General features: G+C 45.1%; 1 protein-coding gene across 1 annotated transcript in view; it reads right to left on the bottom strand.

The window, feature by feature from the left end:
• The window catches only part of naaladl2 (N-acetylated alpha-linked acidic dipeptidase like 2), a gene marked incomplete at its 3' end in the record, with an annotated part of 362,515 nt that overhangs the window by 293,017 nt on the left and 47,814 nt on the right, over positions 1-21,684 (bottom strand). The window contains exons 2-3 of the mRNA XM_083647387.1: positions 6,747-6,923; positions 4,231-4,408 (exon numbers count right to left, since the gene is read on the bottom strand). Of these exons, the coding sequence (XP_083503513.1) occupies positions 4,231-4,408; positions 6,747-6,915 (347 nt within the window). The 5' untranslated portion in view covers positions 6,916-6,923. The remainder of the gene's footprint in view (positions 1-4,230; positions 4,409-6,746; positions 6,924-21,684) is intronic.

A 21,684-nucleotide genomic window follows, 5' to 3' on the forward strand; every position in this document is an offset into this window, starting at 1 on the left:
CATGTCAACAGAGTTGATTGGAATTTGTTTCAGTGCAGCTCTAAAGAACAGACGTAAAAACAAACATAACAAATCACAGATTCAAACACAAAGAGAATAAAAAAGTGGAAAAAAACACTACATAAAATATGAGAGAGGCTGAAATAGATAAATAAAGTGCACAGTTTTACAAGCAGCATTTGTTTACAAAAGCAGTATCGAGCTGCCTATAAAGTGCAATTCAAGTTCAAGTTCAATTCAAGCCTACGGATTTAAGGTGCGATTTAAGGTGCGAATGCAAAGAGGGTCAGAGTTCAGGAGGCGAACCGCCTCAGGATAAGTGCTGTTCCTGAGACGGGAGGTCCTGCACCTCAGAGACTGAAGCCTCCTACCTGAGGGCATGAGTTTAAAGAGAGAGCTAGCATGGTGGGAGGGGTCGGCGATCACCTTCTGCATCTTGCGTTTGGTGCGTGTGGCATAGATGGAGGAAACGGATGGAAGGTCGTGGCCGATGATTTTGGACGCTATGCGTACCACCCTTTCCAACCGTTTCCTCTCAAGGGCGGTAGTGTTGCCGTACCACACTGTGACTGAGAAGGTGAGTACGCTCTCTACAGTGGCTCTGTAAAAGTGAGCCATCGCCTCCCCAGACACACCAAACTTCCTGAGCTGCCTCAGAAAGTGAAGCCGCTGGTGGGCTTTGCTCACAATGTTACAAGTGTTGACTTCCCATTTCAGGGAGCGGCATATGGTGGTGCCCAGAAATTTCAGACTGTCGACCCTGTCGACGGGCTGGTCGCAGATGACCAGAGAGGGGGGCACTGAGCCGCTTTTGCGGAAATCAATAATCATTTCCTTGGTCTTATCTAAGTTTAAGACAAGATTGTTTAAAGTGCACCAGTTGACTAGGGCTGCCACTTCGGCCCTGTAGGCAGATTCATCACCGTTTTTAATATACCCGACCACCGTAGTGTCGTCCGCGTACTTAAAAAACGAAACAAATTGAGAGTGGGAAATAAAATCGTTGGTATAAAGTGCAAAGAGAAGGGCTGAAAGAACACAACCCTGGGGGGCCCCGGTGTTGAGAGTCATGTTGAGAGTGGGGGGAGAGTAGAACTTGTGATAAGCAGAAGGGGTGTCTGCTGTCTACCTGGCTGGCTGGGCAGATCCATGCACTTGGAATAAGTCTTGCAAAAATTGTGTGACTTCGGACATCACACAATTGTTCCAAGGCTTATTCCATCGATCTGCCCACCTGACAGCATTTTCTTCTGTGCGTCATGGATCTCTGTGGGCATTGGCAAGGCTACTGTCCCCCAAAGTTATCAATGTGACAACTTTGATCATTGCACCTGTTTCTTTTGGCTCTCTGGTATGATGACATAAGCTTTAGTGATGATTGGATCTTCAAACACTCAATAAAATGTTTCAGGAGACTTCAGATAACTTGTCCAAAGTATGGTGTAGATTAGAATATACTTTTCTAGAGCTGAACAGTCACTTGACATATCTTGCCCCGGAAGAGAGTTCTCCATTCATTTTCTCCATAGATATTTCAATACCAGGGTAGGAAATTGACTTTTTTTAAACAAGGGCTATTTTTGTCCCTGTGAAATATATTTCGGGGACATTTTGGTTAATTTCCAAGGCAATTTGATCAAATGTTGGAAAATACCTTAGTTGCACACCTACAGTACATGTAGTATGACAGACCAAAAATTACTCTTATCCAAGGATATTTTATTTCTAAAAGTACCTAAACAATCACAGTTAAATATCCCCATTTCCTATCTCAACAACACTGTTGATTGTCTGGCATGTTATTAATGTACTTTGGCAAAAACATGAGTGAACTAGCTGGCCAGCTAGCATGCGCTGCCTATCACAGAGGTAAATAACGCTAGTAGGAGGAGGGGCAGGGGTTGTACGGATGCCTAGTTGGTCATTTTTGACTCACGCTTTGCAAATGGTAGGTCGCCACTGTTTTGGGGAAAACATTGTGAGTATAGCCTGCTCATGGTACCATAGCAGCTTCAAACAATTTACGGTTGATGTACAGTTGGGCTGCTATTAGCTTTTCACAGAAGTCAATGTTGGTTGCTAGTAGCCTGGTGCCCAAAGGCACCGTTCAAAGCTGGACTTGCTGTGCTGTGCTGTGCTGCTTATCCACATGACATGCACCCTTTGGCTCCTGGTGACAGGTGCTGTGTGAACAGGACAGCGTTGTGGGAAGATCCCAGGCCTCAGTCTCTCCCTGCCGGCTGCACTTCGCAACGGCAATGAGTGGAGCCGGAGAACGGAGGATGAGATGTACTTTGGCCAAATGGAACACAGGCACCCATGGGGGAGCTTTGCTGGCCTCGTTTCCACTGAGAGCCTGACTCAGATAAGCCTTTAGAACAGAGGTTCTCAAATGTTTTTCAGCCAAGGACCCCGTCCTTACAAGATAGAAAATATACCGGGGACCCCCTCATTCTGATTTGTGATTTTGGGCTAAGCTTAATTGTTTCCATGGTAACGTGCTTGACTTTTAAATGTATAGGTTTGTTAGATTACAGTAGAATGTAATCCATGAACCATTTTAGATTTAAAGCATAAAATACTTGAACTATGAAGCTTTTGCAAAAAAAAGAAAAGAAAAAAAAAGTTTTGATTTATTTTCCAGAAAACTTTTCGCGGACCCCCTGGCAAAGTGCCACGGACCCCTGGGGGTCCTTGGACCCCCATTTGAGAACCACTGCTTTAGAAAATGTCTCATTTGCCTGATGCAGACCCCCTGTTTGTGTTGAAATATTGATTTCTTTGATAATTTTGCAGTCAGTACAACGTTGGGAGCTGTGATCCAGTGTGCGGATATCCACTTTCTCCATCCTCGCTTGTGCTCGTCTTGTCTCCGCCGGCACCTGGCCTAAAAACAGGTCTACTGAAGCGACAAATGGAACACACCCATGGGTAGCTAGCTCGGCTGGCCTGGTCTCTCCTGAGACCCTGACTGGGGTAAGCCGGCAGAACATGGATGGATGGACAGACAGATGGGTGGAGGCAGTAAACCCCCTCCTCTAAAAAAAAAAAAAAAGGGCCAATGAGCAAAGCAATGGGAGAACTCACTTGTCGGTGAGTTGATGGTGATCTTTTGTTTGTATACTTTATTTCTTTCCGTTTATGCAATTAATTCGGCAAGACTGAGCAGAAAGGCCAAAAAGACCATGGCGAGAATAAAGATCGGAAGGACAAAGAAGCCAACTTCATAACAGTCTGACCTTCCCCTTCCTCAACGTTAAATTAGCAGCCAATGCAAATGTTTAGCTAGGAGTTGACAATGAAAATGGCCAGTTTTAGAGCAAATGAACTGATGAGTATCTATTTGGCAGTGCTAAACGGGCCGGTCTGCTATGTAGTGAATGTGTAGCAGAAGTGAAGAACACTGTGGCCCAATTCCAATCCGCCCCCTAAAGACTCAAGCCCTGTTCCCTCACTCCCTCTAATGGCCGCCAGCGGAAAGTGGTTGAGTCATCAAGTGTGGAAGGGATCCACATTGGATAAACAGGAGGATTGGGACAGCAGAGCCCTTTGCTCTTGACAAGATGATGTTGACTCTGGCAGGTTTGGGGCTCGCTATATATTACACAATGTCAATACTGTACAATAGAGATTCGGTAAAACAATTTCTCATTCATCAAAAAAAAGTTGTGGATTGCAATTGTAATAGAAATGATCGATGATTATACTAGGATTGTGTAATATAACTACTTGCATTCCTCTAATATAATATTTTAGTCTAATCTGAAATCCCTATTAATGTAATGTTTCATTGTCAATTTAGGCATTCCAGCGCACCCCGTAAACGCGGCTAAACACCCGTGTACCAGTCCTTTAATGGTCTCCATGTTCGTTTCGCGCGTGTGTTCTTTTCTCTTTTTTTTTAAGATATTTGCGGCCTTCCCCGGTAACCCCGTTTTATAACGTCACAACGCTATGCATTGTGGGCAATTCCCTTTCCGTAAGTGGCCACAGCTGCTCCCTTACGGTAAGGGGGCAGAAAGGGCTCACTCCGAGCCCTCATTCACTTTGCGATTTCACCGTGGGACATCCCTAAGCCCTCACTCCCTTCACGTGAACGCGCCTCTAAGGGGGTGAGTCAGTAAGGGGGCGGATTGGAATTTGGCCACAGAGAACCTACCTGGGAACTTCCCACTTCCTACTTTAAGGGAGTCAACATAATGGACTGCTACCTCTGCAGTCTTGAGTTACCTGAGCAGGAAGCAGTGGAGCCGCCACTGCCCCTTGTGGCCTGGGGCCCTGGTGAAGTGGGAGATGTAGTTGGGATCTTCCTGCAGTCTCTCAAAGCGTCCGTGGGGAGAGACCGAGACGGAAGGCTGGATGGGTTCCATCAGCTCAGGGTCCGGGTCGGGGCCGGGGTCTGAACGCCCTGAGAGGAAGACATCCCAGGGAAATAAAGTAAGTATGGATTTTACTACCGCACAGCATTAAATGACCATGATAGCAATACCTCATGATTATACCACACCTAAGGGTCGTGCTTATACCTTAGGTGTGGTATATGGTGGTGGTGTGTGGGGGGGACACACGTTGTAGCTGACTGCCCAGATGATGGATTAAACTTTTCAAGTGTGCTGGCTGTTCTCTCCTTCAAGTAACTATTTTGTGCCTGGCAAACGTTTTTAATGTTTGGTAAGTGTGCTCGGCGCTACTACTTTTGTTGTATAATAAGCATATATCATGGCCTGAAGTGAGCTATTGCTTTTATAAAACTGTTACCAAGTATGGCAATATGAAAGTAATAGACAACTGCAATAATAGTAAATGGCTGTTATTCATAAATCATACTCTGTCACCCTCAATTTCTGACACGGTCAGAATTCGTCCTAGGCTATCTTTGGTCACAGACTGTGACAACGGCACAGCGGTCTTTGAACTTCTCTCACTGCGCGACGCAAGACGAGCGTTTTTGTAGCCACGACCAAAGAGATCTCGACGTTTCTTTCACGTTGGTCATCTTTCGTCTGCGACAGCCTAAAATCACACACAGTGTGTGTTGGAGAAAAATATAAGTTCCATTGGCATTTCCTAATCCATAAGCTATATTTGCATACGCATAATTAATGCTATAAGTTAACATGACATGACATGTCACACATATAGATTCACCCGTGGCATTGAGGACTTCTCTCCTTTTGCTGAAACCTTGGACAGTGCATCGCGTCCCATAACAACTGATAACAGTTTCCCTGTCAGACTGCACGACGCACACACATTTCCAAAGTTCATCCCCCCTCCTCTCTGCCTTTCCTCCTCTCTCTGAGTATAAAGCATATGTCAAACTGTCAGTCATCGCTGAATATTTGACTCTGTATAACGTATCAGAATGTGTACATTGAGATTCAGTCCTCTGACAATACATATTGACAGAGAATGTTATGGTAATAAATATACTTTCATTAAGACATCTTCCTGGACTCCTGGTTTCGATTCATTTGGTTTAGGCTATATCAGCTGTTATATATACATTTATCGGATGAAGAGTGGTTAAAATTCCATTCTCTATCAGTGTGTTAAAGACAGTAGGTCAGGTGCAGAGATATCCTCCTTTACTCATAACCATGCTCTTTTTTTAAACACATTGCATTTTGGAAGAATTTCCATAACAGCAAAGCATAAACAACTACAGATATATAACTGATATATATATACAGTATATATATATATATATATATATATATATATATATATATATATATATATATATATATATATATATATATATCCACTGATATATAACTGCAGGCAAATTTCAAGAGTGAATCCTTTAAAGCTCAGGAGCTCAAGTGTAGCTTTAGGGTGGTTATGAAGTTTCTCTCTTTTGCAGCTTTTGGCAGAGAGAATCTTCTCACTTACAATGATGTTTCCCCCCCAGAGCGACAGGTTTGTTACAACTTTAAAAGTATTTTAATATGATCAAAGGCACAAGAAAGAAAGGCCAGGACTGAGCTGTTTTGGCATGATATCTACTTCGCTGTGCTGAAAACATCTAGCAACAGCAGTCCACGCTGGCTGTGTGAATACCATGACCATTCATGATCAGCAACACAAGCATGGAATAAGTCAGTATTCATAATAAAGTAAGAAATCCAACAGCAACAAACAAAGTCTAAAAATGAAGAAGAACATGCATGTAGCTGTACGGTACAATCAAAAGACTAATGATGGCATTTTTATGATTTCAAGCTCATTTGCTGAGTGCATCAATATGAACAACCGGATTGAAAATAGTCTAAAATTCAGACAATAATGTCCAGTTTGACTGAAAAGTTAGTTTCATGCCTTGATTATGAGTGAATGCAAATAATCCTATAACAAAAATGTGAAGTCTGTCTGTGAGTGAGTGAGCAGAAATTGTGTTCAGCCACAGCTACAGTGCGCTGAATCTTTCAGGGAGTGTAAAGAGCACCCCCTGCAGGTGACCTAAGAGACACAATTTTTTTAATTGGGTAATTGGCTGATTAATGGCCGAATTTGTGATGGATATGCAGATTAATGGCCGAACTTGCGATGCTGCGTAATGGCTGTGCAGCCTCCACTGGCACGGGTATTCTGATGATTATTATAATATAGGATATATCAGAACTGTCTTTAAAATAATTTGAGATCATACCAGGCCTCTGTTATTATTACATGTTTATTAAGCACAAGGATATGCTGAAATACATTTGTCTCTCTATTACGAAGGTGGTTGAGATGAATGGTACCGGCTCTCTGGCGCTCCCCGTGTTGCGTCTGCATGCGGTCCATGCTGGCTCCTGGGTCCTGGAGCCCCTCCTGGTTCAGGTCCCAGTCCAGATCCAGACCTCCAGAGCACTGCAGCACCTGGCCGACCAGGGGCCCGCCCTGTGCGTCACATACCTTCCTGTAGGCCATAATGTCACCTGGATGGAGACAGAGACAGACGCGTCACACACGTTCCTATAGGCCATAACTGGATGGAGACAAGTTGAAGTTGAAATAAATGGATCTGTTTCAACTTACATTGCATCCTCTTTTCTTACAGAGGAAAATCATTTCTAAGTTTTCTAAGGATACAAAGGTTACAATGGTTTCGGAGGTGGAATTCCTCCAAGACCGCTGCACTACGCCCTGAGGTATAACAATTAACACTCAACATACAAGCGCTAATCCGGTGCCAAAATTGGATAGATCTTAGCCGGATGTCCGAGACTCTGAGACCCCTCGGTGTGCCTGGTATCAGCCACCTGGGTCAGATTAAGACCACCCGTTTGCCCCCCGGTTGGTGGCTGCTGGAGACGGAGGGCGATGTGATGGAGACAGAGAGAGTTGTGATGGAGACAGAGAGAGTTGTGATGGAGACAGAGAGAGATGTGATGGATGTGGTTAAAAGCTACTCAGGCTAAGTGACTGACCAGACCCTTTCAGGACCCCATTATGAAGACTAAAAGCACTGCAGGGAGCCATGACGCATTTCAACACATTAATGTGACTGAGCGAGTGACCACACGATAGGCCGATGCACTGAGTCAAGTGTGTGTGTGTGTGTGTGTGTGTGCGTGCGTGTGTGTGTGTGTGTGTGTGTGTCTGCATGTGTGTGCGTGTGTGTTCATGTTTTTCCCCAATAACACCAGCTCCGGGTTCAATGCGGCTCTTAAACAGCATCATTAACCCTCTTCCAGTGGGATCGCATGCATAAAATATGGTGTGTGTGTGTGTGTGTGTGTAGGTGTGTGTAGGTGTGTGTGTGTGTGTGTTCGTGTGTGAGCACGTGCATGCATGCATGCGCGTGCATGTGCGTGCGTGTGTGTGTGCGTGTGTATGATGTTTCAGTGGAGATCAGATGTATAAAAGCTGCTGGCCAGTGTCTTGGTATACCATCAAATTTAATTGTCCCTTTTACACACTCCATCATCAAAGCCACCATGAATGGGCAAATGAACTGCCCAATCGATAACCGCTTGGGGGGAAAAATAACACCGTTAAATAAAATGAAATGCCCCAAACTGCACTCAAACTTAGAGGCCATTTTTAAGTGAAAGCCTGTCGCTTTAACGGACGCTTTATTAAAATGGTTACGGGTGAGAACCAGCTGCAGTCCAATCAAAATGATGGAGAGAGAGAGAGAGAGAGAGAGAGAGAGAGAAGCCAAGTGTGGATTAAAGCAGCCGATAATGTAATAACTGCCGGGTAATGTCAACATGTGCCTTTCAATGAGGAGAAATATTACTCCAATATCAGCTTTTATGATATGTTTGGCACAGCTTGTTGCACTAAAAAGATGAAATTCACAACTGAAACACACTCAATCCTTTTATATGACGGTCCTTTACCCCCCCAAATATTAAAATATGCCCAAACTGAAAGTGCCGTAACAAAAAGGTGCTTGCGGCAGATAATATTCTATAATGATACAATTTCTCATCATTTGATCTTTCTATACGTTCCATCCTTTTATATGAAACTTTTTAGGCACGCCCAAAAAAGGTACAGTACATTATGCCTTGTTTCCATAAGTGTGCTCCAGTGTGCTTGAACTTTTCACAAACTAGTACAATAGACCCTTTTCACAGCAACCATTTTGAGGCGGTAAAGCAGGAAGTAAAGCAAGTCATATATCATGATAGTTCCATTTCATTGAAGTGTTCCAGGGCCCTCATGTGAACGGCCTGCTTTACCATCTCAAAATGGTTGCCGTGGGAAAAAAGTGCGTATATCCAGCAGTTATTACATTACCAGTTGCTACATTTCTTGCATTTCGGAACTTGCCAGGCTTAAAATCATTCACCAATAAAGACATCATTACTGATGATTCCGACGATGTATTGATAGTACATTGAGAATGCGAGCGTGTTTTTGCTCTGAAGGTTCTGCAGTGATTGCTGGAGTTGAGCGGCCACTTCTCTGTTCCAGAGGAGATGAGGTAAGAGAGACTGAGCGAGAAGCGAAAAAAGGAGAGCGAGACAATTAGAGGAGAAGGGAGGGAGAGCCGTCGTCGAGGAGATGAATATAGACAGACACTTAGAAGAGAAGAAGAATCCACAGGGGCAAAGCAACATAGTTGAAGACAGAGGAGAGGGAGAAAGGAGAGACAGAGAGAGAGTATTTTTAGAGTAGGCAGGAGGGAGGAGAAGAGGCGTGGGACTTCCCTGGCATCCATCTTCGATGCTCCACCACACTTCCATTACCTCTGGCTCCATGCAGATGAAGGATCCTCGCGGCAAAACGGAACAAAGGTTCATTTAAGTGCTGACCTGGTGTTCCAGCCACGACACACATCCGCCCGCCTTAAACACGACACACATCCGCCCGCCTTAAACACGACACACATCACGGCTGCACAGGGAGCGTCTGCTTAGAGATGCTGTGTTCTTCTACAGGGAACACCTGCTTAGCCATGCTGTGTTCTTCTACAGGGAACACCTGCTTAGCCATGCTGTTCTACAGGGAACACCTGCTTAGCCATGCTGTGTTGTTCTACAGGGAACACCTGCTTAGCCATGCTGTGTTGTTCTACAGGGAACACCTGTACCCTGTACTACGAAGCTAGTTTAACAGATCCGCGATAAGTCCCTTTGATCTGGTTTGACTGAACAGGATCAAAGCTATCTAGTTAACTGATACTACAACGCTGGTTTTCTACTAGGTAAGTGGACCTGGGATCTGCCTGTGCACGCGCACGTTTTTCGCTCGTGCACAGGCGCGCGTCCACGCGAAAGAGGTGCGCTAGCCAATCACATTATGAACAGCTGAGTTGATCCACGCCCACACCCATTTCCACACCCATTTCCTCATTCAGCGCAGCCACAGTGTGATCAGAGATTTTTGCGGATATTTAATGTATCCGCGATTTAATGTCAGAATGAAAATCCGCGTTGGATAGTCTGCTGAAGGGCTGTCTAAAGCAGCAGCTTGTATTCACATCAGTCATTTGATTTACTTTGATCAGCGATTTCTGTCTGATACAGCTGCATTGATACAGGCAGCAGCAACAAATGTAAAAGTGTAATCTCAGTCTATACATTTCCACAATCTGTAAGCCTATTTAGACCATAGATTTAGAAACGCATGCTCAATGAATAATGATCTCTATCACTCATGTGTGTGGTTGCACTGATCGAATAATTCATATATAAAATAGCCTAGTATAAAGCCTAATAGCCTACTATAAAAGAGAAAACTGCTGAACTGAATTGAGACCATGCGGGCATAGTTATCATTGATAAAAACTAGCCTATTTTTGCTCATATATTGGCATACAGCCTACAGGACACAGTTCCAGCTGAAAGATGCAAGAATAGCCTGCATATTTAGTATTGGGGCTATCCCATATTTAAACTAATATCTATATTATATGTATAGGCTTTTCTGGCATGTAGGAGAATATCACCCTAACTCCATTTGAGGGTCCGTTCATGATATGCGCCGCGGTGATTAATAGTGATCATATTTCTCCACGCATCGTTGAGCTGTTAAGACATAAAGTGGTAAGTAGGCTTAATTTAATTATGTAGCCTACAGAGCCACGAATGTTTTGCTTGTTCTATTCTCAGTTGACTGCAATCTATTTTTCATATGGCGATCTTATGAATGGTGAGTGACTCCAGAGAGCCGATATTATATGGGTCTCTCATGGATTTTGATCTTATCCTCTGAAGCTAACCTGGTCGCGACCAGGTTAGCTTTGCAGCGTCAGTTGCCATGGTGATTGAAAGTTAACTTGCTTTGTAGTACGGCTAAACCAGGTTTAAACTCAAACTTACTCGGATAAGGCATTAAACTAGCTTCGTAGTACAGGCTACTGCTTAGCCATGCTGTGTTGTTCTACAGGGAACACCTGCTTAGCCATGCTGTGTTGTTCTACAGGGAACACCTGCTTAGCCATTAGGACTGGGTTCAAAAAATCGATTCTCCGATTTTTAATCGATTTTCATTTTAATCCTCGATTATCGATTCATATGTCCAGAGATCGATTTTTTTTTAATAAACAGGCTAAAATATTATGCCGTGTGTGGTAGTTGAAACATAGTTTCAAGTTGACGTTTAATTATGTTTGTAGTTGAAACAAAAACATAAATACTGTAGGCTACATGAATGGAAATGTTTGATCATTATTAATATCTACTTTTAGAAATTATATAGGCTGAAATCAAATCACTGTGCATAATTGTGAAAGTGTCTTTATTGACAGATGAAAAGGCTGTTATTTACCCTTTGTCACCACCTGGTGAGTAAATATATGTGTAACTAAAACCATTAAAATTGACAACAATCTGCAACTTTTTTTCCCCATGTATCTACTTGGCTGGTTGGGAACCCCTGTGTTACATAACTGGACAGTCATGTAATTCAGGGTACAGCTCAAAAACCACGTTTTGGTATCACTAACCAAATCAATATTGAAAATTGATCGAATCGGAATCGAATCGAATCGAATCGAATCGAAATTAATCGATTCGCAACCTTGTGAATCGGAATCGAATGGATTCTTGAAATTTGAACCAATACCCAGCTCTATTAGCCATGCTGTGTTGTTTTACAGGGAACACCTGCTTAGCCATGCTGTGTTGTTCTACAGGGAACACCTGCTTAGTCATGTTGTGTTGTTTTACAGGGAGCACCTGCTTAGCCATTCTGTGTTGTTTTACAGGGAACACCTGCTTAGCCATGCTGTGTTGTTCTACAGGGAACACCTGCTTAGCCATGCTGTGTTGTTCTACAGGGAACACCTGCTTAGCCATGCTGTGTTGTTCTACAGGGAACACCTGCTTAGCCATGTTGTGTTGTTCTACAGGGAACACCTGCTTAGCCATTCTGTGTTGTTCTACAGGGAACACCTGCTTAGCCATGTTGTGTTGTTCTACAGGGAACACCTGCTTAGCCATGCTGTGTTGTTCTACAGGGAACACCTGCTTAGCCATTCTGTGTTGTTCTACAGGGAACACCTGCTTAGCCATGCTGTGTTGTTTTACAGGGAACACCTGCTTAGCCATGCTGTGTTGTTCTACAGGGAACACCTGCTTAGCCATGCTGTGTTGTTTTACAGGGAACACCTGCTTAGCCATGCTGTGTTCTTCTACAGGGAACACCTGCTTAGTCATGCTGTGTTGTTCTACAGGGAACACCTGCTTAGTCATGCTGTGTTGTTTTACAGGGAACACCTGCTTAGCCATGCTGTGTTGTTCTACAGGGAACACCTGCTTAGCCATGCTGTGTTGTTCTACAGGGAACACCTGCTTAGTCATGCTGTGTTGTTCTACAGGGAGCGCCTGCTTAGCCATGCTGTGTTGTTCTACAGGGAACACCTGCTTAGCCATGTTGTGTTGTTCTACAGGGAACACCTGCTTAGCCATGCTGTGTTGTTTTACAGGGAACACCTGCTTAGCCATGCTGTGTTGTTTTACAGGGAACACCTGCTTAGCCATGCTGTGTTGTTCTACAGGGAACACCTGCTTAGCCATGCTGTGTTGTTCTACAGGGAACACCTGCTTAGTCATGCTGTGTTGTTCTACAGGGAGCGCCTGCTTAGCCATGCTGTGTTGTTCTACAGGGAACACCTGCTTAGCCATGTTGTGTTGTTCTACAGGGAACACCTGCTTAGCCATGCTGTGTTGTTTTACAGGGAACATCTGCTTAGCCATGCTGTGTTGTTCTACAGGGAACACCTGCTTAGCCATGCTGTGTTGTTCTACAGGGAACACCTGCTTAGCCATGCTGTGTTGTTCTACAGGGAACACCTGCTTAGACATGCTGTGTTGTTCTACAGGGAACACCTGCTTAGACATGCTGTGTTGTTCTACAGGGAACACCTGCTTAGCCATGATGTGTTGTTCTACAGGGAACACCTGCTTAGAGATATCTGCTACATATCTTACTGTTTCTCCTGATATGAAGGCAGTTGATCAACTGTAGGGGGCGTCAGAGAGCTGAGATCACATTGAAATGAAGTGACACTTGATTGGTCAACACTGTGAATGGACACAACCTGTGCTTGTTGTCTCTCACTCTTGGTTTCTCGTCACCTCTTTTGATCCCGTTCCCTCCCTTTTCACCTTATGTAGCCCCGCCCACTTGACCCATTGTGTCACCACTTCCTGTCAGTCTCTCGAGCCAGAGTGTCTCTGGCCGGTAGAGAGAGCTCCTGGCCAATCAGCTCAGTGGCCTTGTGGTCTGAGTGTCCGCCCTGAGACTGGGATGTTGTGAGTTCGATCCCCGGCCGAGTCATACCAAAGACTATAAAAATGGGACCCATTTGCCTCCCTGCTTGGCACTCAGCCTCAAAGGGTTGGAATTGGGGGGTTAGATCACCATATGATTCCCGAGCGCGGCGCACGCTGCTGCTCACCGCTCCCCCAGGGGATGGGTCAAATGCGGAGAACAAATTTCACACATTGTGTGACAATCAGTGGGACTTTAAATTGACTTTACCTTTATCAAGTCACTCCGCCTTGACTGACAGCTGGCATTTCAAGCCTTTATCTGTGACGTGCCGTTCAGCCCTCCGTCTCCGAGTGCTTCACAGTCTCCGTGCCAATTTGGTGAGTGACAGTGACAGTGCTTCATAGCCATGTTGAAAATGTATCTGCAAGTCCCCATCTCAGAATGTGCTTCTGCTATTTGTCTTTGCAGGAATTCATGCGATTTCAATCAATCATAAACGTTCAACCAATCGCTGCACTATTTGCGAGAACATTACCCCAAATGTCGCACCTGAAATGGAAAAAGAACCTTTTGAAAAAACCATGAGCACCCAAACTATTTCCAGTAGTTTCTGACACAAGCATTAGGCCTATATTATTATATTAAGCTTTTAAGTGAAAAGGGAAATAATTATACAAATTTCTTTATTGCCACTTTAGAACCATTTTTCTCACTGCGCAGCTGACGGCAGCATCACACGGCGAATTCAGGTCAGCTAGTCAGTCAGTCCGTCAGTCAGTCAGTCCGTCAGTCAGGTAACACTTATTGAGATGATGCACTTCATCAGATGGCCTCTAGAGAGCGTTTTTGACAGTGAGTGTTTGCCATACAGAGGCACACAATCAGAAGTTGGTCAGAGTATAGAAATGGATGTAAATTGATCTCTAATGACGTCGTATCACTTGATGTCATTTGGAGATGTACAGACAGCAGACCAGCACACTAGACTCAGTCCACAGTCTCCTGGTGTGGTGATGTCACCTCGTGGTATTAGTGTGATAAACATGAGCAGAATCAGGTGATTTAAGCCATTGGTTCTCAAATGGGGGTCCAGTGACCCTCAGGGGTCCGCGGCACTTTGCAAGGGGGTCCGCAAAAAGTTTTCAGGAAAATAAAAATAAACACTTTTTTTGTGTGCAAAAGCTTCATAGTTCAAAGAAAATATGTTATGCTTTAAATCTAAAATGGTTCATGGATTACATTCCAATCTAACAAACCTATCAATTTAAAAGTCAAGCACGTTACCGTGGAAACAATTAAGCTTAGCCCAAAATCACAAATCAGAATGAGGGGGTCCCCGGTAGATTTTCTATCTTGTAAGGGGTCCTTGGCTGAAAAACATTTGAGAACCTCTGATTTAAGCGCGTTGCATTGCTTCAGTGCATAGAACTGAACACACGCCGTGGCCCGTGGGTGTACATTAAAAATAAGTATACCGGCAGCTAAAAACACATCCTAACTGATGGATAGAGAGGAGCGGGCCCGGTGGGGTTAGGCTCCCAGGCTCACATTATGACAACAAGGTAAGAAAATATCTGCATGTATGAATTAACCAGACGTCAACCCAGGAGACCTCGTAACCAAACAGTCTTGGCTCTACACTAATAGATATTCTGGTCTGATTTTATAGCGTTTACTCCCCAGTGGCTTGTAAGAAACTCTGAGAAGTACCTTTTTTCCCGGCTTCCTGTACAGCACGCCGCTCCTGCCCCCGTCACTTCCTTTCCCGCGTTCCGCTAATAACGTTAACGCAAAAACATACTGCATAGAAGACGTCAACTCGTCTCACAGCAACAACTTTACTTTAAATTAAATTAAAGTAATTAAAATGTACTGGAGGTGTAGTTGTTGTGACTAGTAGTAGCGCAAGTTGCTATTCAGTGTAAACAGTGGAGCACGGACGCGGAAAAAGAAGTGACGGTGTCAGGAGATGTGCGCTGTACAGGAAGCCGGGGGGAAAAGGGTAGGGCTGTCCCAGAGTCAATTTTTCAAATAAAAATAGACTCTGGGTTCCCAGATTGAGTCGGTAATATCTTAAAGAAAGAAAGAAAGAAAGGAAACTAAATGTCTATCGGATTTTCCAGTGAACTTCTCAAAGCAATGTGTTACATTTTATGTCACTCATCTGTCATTTTGGGAAGCACTCTTCCTCACAGCTGGTGCGTGGATGCGGAGCTATTTGTAGGTGCCAGTGTGTGTGTGAGTGTGTGTGTCTGTGTGTGTGTGTGTGTGTGTGGACAGGACAGCTGTTGAGGAGGAGTTGATCACACAAACACACACATATACACACCTGTGCGGTGCGAATACAGAGGCGGACTTGGAGTTTCGTCAGTATAAAAACATATACTTTAATTACCTATTAAAATACAATCTAAAAAGGGGACGGGAAGTCGGAACAGAATTGATGGCATTAAAATATCAGCAGCTGGTCTGTGCTCTCTCTGTGTCGGGCTGGATCTGCCCTGTAGAAGCTGCAGGCTCACAGGTGGGCTGAGTTCAGTAGCAATCAACAGCAAAACATGGTGGCATGTTGACTGACAGCAGACTCCTCCTCCGTGCCTGTCAATCACTGGCCTGGCTCCTTGACCTACATAAAAATGCAACAACCTGAACGCACAGGGTTACGCATGTATATGTAAAGATCCCGTCAAGCAATAGATGTTCATAACAGTCCATTTTCCATATATCTCACTTGCATTTTATACAGGAACGTAATTATTAGTAATTATGATTTCCCCCCCCCATTTTCCTTCTATGTTCCCCTCACCATTACTGTTTTTCATAGCCTATTTGAAGCACTTTGTAAAGCTGCGTTCACACCGACCTATTAAAGTTTCTCGCTGGCATCGAGTTTACATACAATGTCAATGCAAACGAGCGATTGAACGTATATTCGCTCCGGGAGAAAAATCGCTGGGCGTCCGAGCGACAGAGACAGAGCGATCGGGAGAAAATACGCTCGTCGCCCCAGATGAAATATCCCAACTCGAGCGAAAATACGCTGGCATCAGTCGCTCGCTGTTCAACGCTGATTGGCTGCCGTGTGAGAGCGAGTCAAGGATCACACTGGCTTGGAACAAACTGCTGGTTTATTGTGTGGCAACAAACCGCATTGACAGCTGATTGACAGGCTGACAGCTGACATGAAGTGAAGTCTGTACTACCGGTATGGAGCTCGCGTTAGGAGCACGCTGATAGGCTTAGCTTGTAAACATCTATGGTGGCTCGTAGTGGACAAACATCATGACATTGCGTATAATTAAAAAAAAAAAAAAAAAAAAAAAAACTAACCTAAACTTGTACCACTAACCTAAACTTGTACCACTGTTCTTTCAGAAGTTGTAGTTGTCATAGACTGTGTTCCATAGTTGATTGCTCTATTGCTGACAAAAAATGTGTTATTGTAAGTCGCTTTGGATAAAAGCGTCTGCCAAATGACGTAATGTAATGTAACATTATAGCCCCCACATGTCGGTCAATTTGTGTGCCTGTTGAGCGATTTAAACAGAGCGACAGAGCGATTCCAAAGGGTTGAATCAAGCAACAGAGCGAAAAATAAATATCTCGGTGTGAACACAGCTTCACTGTAAATGCTTGTTGTGACTTACATGTAACCACTTTAGTTCATGTCAATATGCATATTAAGTAATGACTAGGTAAGTAATGATTTAGGGTTTCAATTAAACATTGACATTGCATGTGCATAGCATGCATTCATGCAGTTATTTATTGTGCATTTAATATGAACTCATCTTTGTTAATGTCACTGTTCATGCATAATTCATGTGAGTAAATGCATTAGCTAAGATTATTATCAAAGATGTGTAACAACACTAATTCATGCAGTTGTTCGTGTGCATTTAACACAAACTAATCTCTGTTAATATTGTTATTCAAGTTTAAATCATGTTAGTAAATGCATTCATTAATGAACACTTAAAGTGTGTCCTGGTGGCTCACCTGGTAATACGGCTCGGTCCTTTGTGTGGGCGTCGCGGGTTCGAATCTGACCCGAGGTCCCGTAGAAATTACTTTTTACTTGATTACATTTCACAGCCTGTACTTTTTTACTGTTACTTAGTTGAATCGGTACTTCTACTTTTATGTTTTTTTTTTACACAATATCTGTACTTCTACTTAAGTAAAGAATGTGTGTTCTTTTCCCATCTCTGTTCACACACACGACCTGGTGCATATACAGCAAAGTCAGCACAATATACATTGATTGATGATGTCGTTCAGTCAGAGACTAAAGAGCCCAAAAAATAGCGGTGGTGGTAAGAGCCACATCATGTATCAGGCTGTTCTCATTCACCGTTTGTACTAGGAGGCGTAAAACACTCACGACCCGGCGTGTTCAAAGTCAACCGGAAGTCACATTTAACTTTTTTACTATTTAACCTTAACCCAAACCATAACCCTAACATGGCGTTTTATCACATGCAATCTACCATGCTATATGCTATGCTACATATACCATGCTATATGATATGCTATATGCTATATACCATGCTATATGATGTGTTATGCAAGACAGTGTCTCTGAGAGCTTGGCAAATCTTTTGCTACAACTGAGTCGGTTTCCAAGGAGGTATATGATTGGTTTGAAGTGGTTGGCTCTCACACTGAAGCAGTGGTATAGACGGTTTTAACTTGACAACAATAACAAACGTCACAACCCACCTGAATATCCGGTTTACTTCCTGTATACATAGCTGTGCGCAGGTTGATATTCGGCTCATATTAAATGTTAACGTGACGCCGTGTCTCCGACAGACAGTAACAACGTAGCCTATTTCGGTCTTTATGTCTTGTAGTAGTAGTAGTTGTTGTTGTTGATAGTTGCCATAACAACCACCCCTGTCGGAAAGACGTGCACACGCTGAGTAATAGGAACCGTTGTTGTCTGGTCCAGAGCTAGCCTGAGAGGCTAATAAAAGCTACATGTTACAGTGTAAGCTGACTAGTACGTTATTGCACGCATAGGCCTATCTTTGCATTTAAACGTTTACATAGCAAAAAAAATTTTTTTAAATAGAAGTACCGTATGTCAGTGTTTCCCCCTGAACAGCTGAGAAAGTGGACACTGTAAATAGCACTGTGAAGATGATAGAATGGTAATGCAACATTTAATGATAACAACCGCCATAAAACACCAAAGAAGAAGCTGAGAAAAAGGAAGTGCTGTGGGGTTGCAGCTTGTGAAAACCGTCTATACATAAGCATGGCCTGTAACAGGTAGTGTGGTAAAACACAGACACACACACACACACACTTTGATGTGAACTGCAGAGCCGCACACTGAACGAGCAGAGAGCCTGGGGTTGGCCACCTCTGCACTAGAGGGATTCAAAGAGCCCCTCCCTCGACGTGCCACCAGCTCCGTTTTGAGCACTTCCTTCATTTAGAGGTTGAACTCAGTTTCGCAGAAGAAGTCGGCGCTCGACTCAAAGAACAAATTCTGCATAACAAGTGGGAGAAAAACCTGATGCAACGGCCGCTCTTGTTTGACCTTCACAGCTCTCCGTAATCAGAAGCAGCTATGTGGCTTTGGTGAGGCGCGGAACAACAGCAATTGGTATGCTGGGAGGGGGACAGTCTCCCTTCAAATCCTGTCTGTGACATCGGGGACACACACACACACACACACACACGCGCACGCACACACACGGCCCCGTCGAGCAAGACAAACACGGGATTCGGCAACAAAGCTGTCTTTCATTGGATGTATTTCGGGTTCCAAACACGCTGACAGGTCATTCGCTGTAGCTGCTATCTCTCTCACTAGTCCAGATTCACCTCTCATTCATAAATAACTGCAGTGTCGGGAGTGCTGCTGAGGCGGTCGGACAAGTATAGTGTGATCAGGGCAGAGAGAGAGAGGGTGAGAGAGAGAGACAGAGAGAGAGCGAGAGAGAGAGAGAGAGGGTGAGAGAGAGAGGGTGAGAGAGAGAGAGAGAGACAGAGAGCGAGAGAGACAGAGAGAGAGAGAGGGTGAGAGAGAGAGACAGAGAGAGAGCGAGAGAGAGAGAGAGAGGGTGAGAGAGAGAGAGAGAGGGTGAGAGAGAGAGAGACAGAGAGCGAGAGAGACAGAGAGAGAGAGAGAGAGAGGGTGAGAGAGAGAGAGAGACAGAGAGAGAGAGAGAGAGGGTGAGAGAGAGAATATTTCCCCAAACACTCCTCACCCATCATCTGATCTGACATGACCTTGTCAGTTGGCGTAGTTACAGAGCATGAAGCGAGCTGTCAATCACACTCTTCCCCCTGCCACGGGAAGGCAGAGGAGCACCGAGGGGGAAAACGCCGGAGAAACACTTTGACAAATTATTCATAATTCGCCGTGAATTATACATTAAAACAACCTCAAAAGTTGCCCACCCATTGTATACTTTCACAGCCATGAATAAAACACATGCAAATTATTACAATAACCACCACATCCCGCCCACCCTCCCCTCCCCTCTCCCGGCGGCATCCTAAGATAATGGAAGGAAACCGTAGGAACCCGCTGGGGACAAATAGGGAAAGCAAACGTCTGGGTGTAATGAGATGATTGACTGTCTCCATGGAGACGCGCCTCATATTTCACGCTCGGCGGCCGACGAGGTGCAGAATCACACGGTGTGAGGAAAGAGCCAGCGCTCTGTCCCAGGTGGGAGAGCACAGCGCTCTGTCCCAGGTGGGAGAGCACAAGTGTGCAACTTTGCAAAGCGGCCCGAGGTAATTGGGGAAGAGTTCGATACACGTTGGGATCCGGCGAAAAACAAATTAGGCGCGGTGACTTTGTTTGGTCAGAATCCAAAAGTATGTGTGTGTGTGTGTGTGTGTGTCTCTCTCTCTCTCTGCACCGTGTGCTGTGGAGCGAGGGATATAGTTGTCACTCGTGTTAAGGCCTACTTAAGCAGACAAGGTGACTTGTTGTACTCTTGAACCCATCCAGCACTTCTGCACTACACCTCCGCGCTTTCAACGTCTTGATCTTCCTACACTGCAGATGTCTGTACATCCTCCGTCATTCAGTTACTTGGAGGATTTTGTCGCCTACCACCGCGGAGACCCGCGGGTTCAATTCCCGGGAAGAGGTACTTCCGGCTTGGTCAGACGGTTCCTACTACCGGCACAATTGGCCGTGTCTGCGGGTGGGAAGCCAGTGGGGTATGAGGCCTGGTCGCTGAACTAGTGCCTCCTCTGGTTGGTCGGGGTGCCCTTTTCAGGGAGGGAGGGGAACTGAGGGGGGGGGGGGGGGGGGGGGATGGTGTGATCCTCCCATGCGCTATGTCCTGCCAGTGAAACGAAAAGATACAAATGCAGACAAATTCAACTTTATTATATAGATATCGCAATGTATCGTGAGCCATGTATGATATATATCGTATCGTGAAGCCCTTGCCAATACCCCCAGACCTAATCAGCACGTAGCTTATCAGGATCCATTTTTAATAGCACAGCCCAAGGCGGACTCCATTCATTTCCTGCTTAAAATATCACCTGTGTCTCAGGAGCCAGTATCCATCCATAATCACAGCGTCAACATCTGCCCTGTGCCATGGAGCCGTGAGAGTGTGTTACTGGCTGTGCCATGGAGCCGTGAGAGTGTGTTACTGGCTGTGCCATGGAGCCGTGAGAGTGTGTTACTGGCTGTGCCATGGAGCCGTGAGAGTGTGTTACTGGCTGTGCCATGGAGCCGTGAGAGTGTGTTACTGGCTGTGCCATGGAGCCGTGAGAGTGTGTTACTGGCTGTGCCATGGAGCCGTGAGAGTGTGTTACTGGCTGTGCCATGGAGCCGTGAGAGTGTGTTACTGGCTGTGCCATGGAGCCGTGAGAGTGTGTTACTGGCTGTGCCATGGAGCCGTGAGAGTGTGTTACTGGCTGTGCCATGGAGCCGTGAGAGTGTGTTACTGGCTGTGCCATGGAGCCGTGAGAGTGTGTTACTGGCTGTGCCATGGAGCCGTGAGAGTGTGTTACTGGCTGTGCCATGGAGCCGTGAGAGTGTGTTACTGGCTGTGCCATGGAGCCGTGAGAGTGTGTTACTGGCTGTGCCATGGAGCCGTGAGAGTGTGTTACTGGCTGTGCCATGGAGCCGTGAGAGTGTGTTACTGGCTGTGCCATGGAGCCGTGAGAGTGTGTTACTGGCTGTGCCATGGAGCCGTGAGAGTGTGTGTTACTGGCTGTGCCATGGAGCCGTGAGAGTGTGTTACTGGCTGTGCCATGGAGACGTGAGAGTGTGTTACTGGCTGTGCCATGGAGCCGTGAGAGTGTGTTACTGGCTGTGCCATGGAGCCGTGAGAGTGTGTTACTGGCTGTGCCATGGAGCCGTGAGAGTGTGTTACTGGCTGTGCCATGGAGCCGTGAGAGTGTGTTACTGGCTGTGCCATGGAGCCGTGAGAGTGTGTTACTGGCTGTGCCATGGAGCCGTGAGAGTGTGTTACTGGCTGTGCCATGGAGCCGTGAGAGTGTGTTACTGGCTGTGCCATGGAGCCGTGA

Source organism: Poromitra crassiceps (genome assembly GCF_964638095.1).
Source record: "Poromitra crassiceps genome assembly, chromosome: 12".
NCBI classification, from domain to species: domain Eukaryota; kingdom Metazoa; phylum Chordata; class Actinopteri; order Beryciformes; family Melamphaidae; genus Poromitra; species Poromitra crassiceps.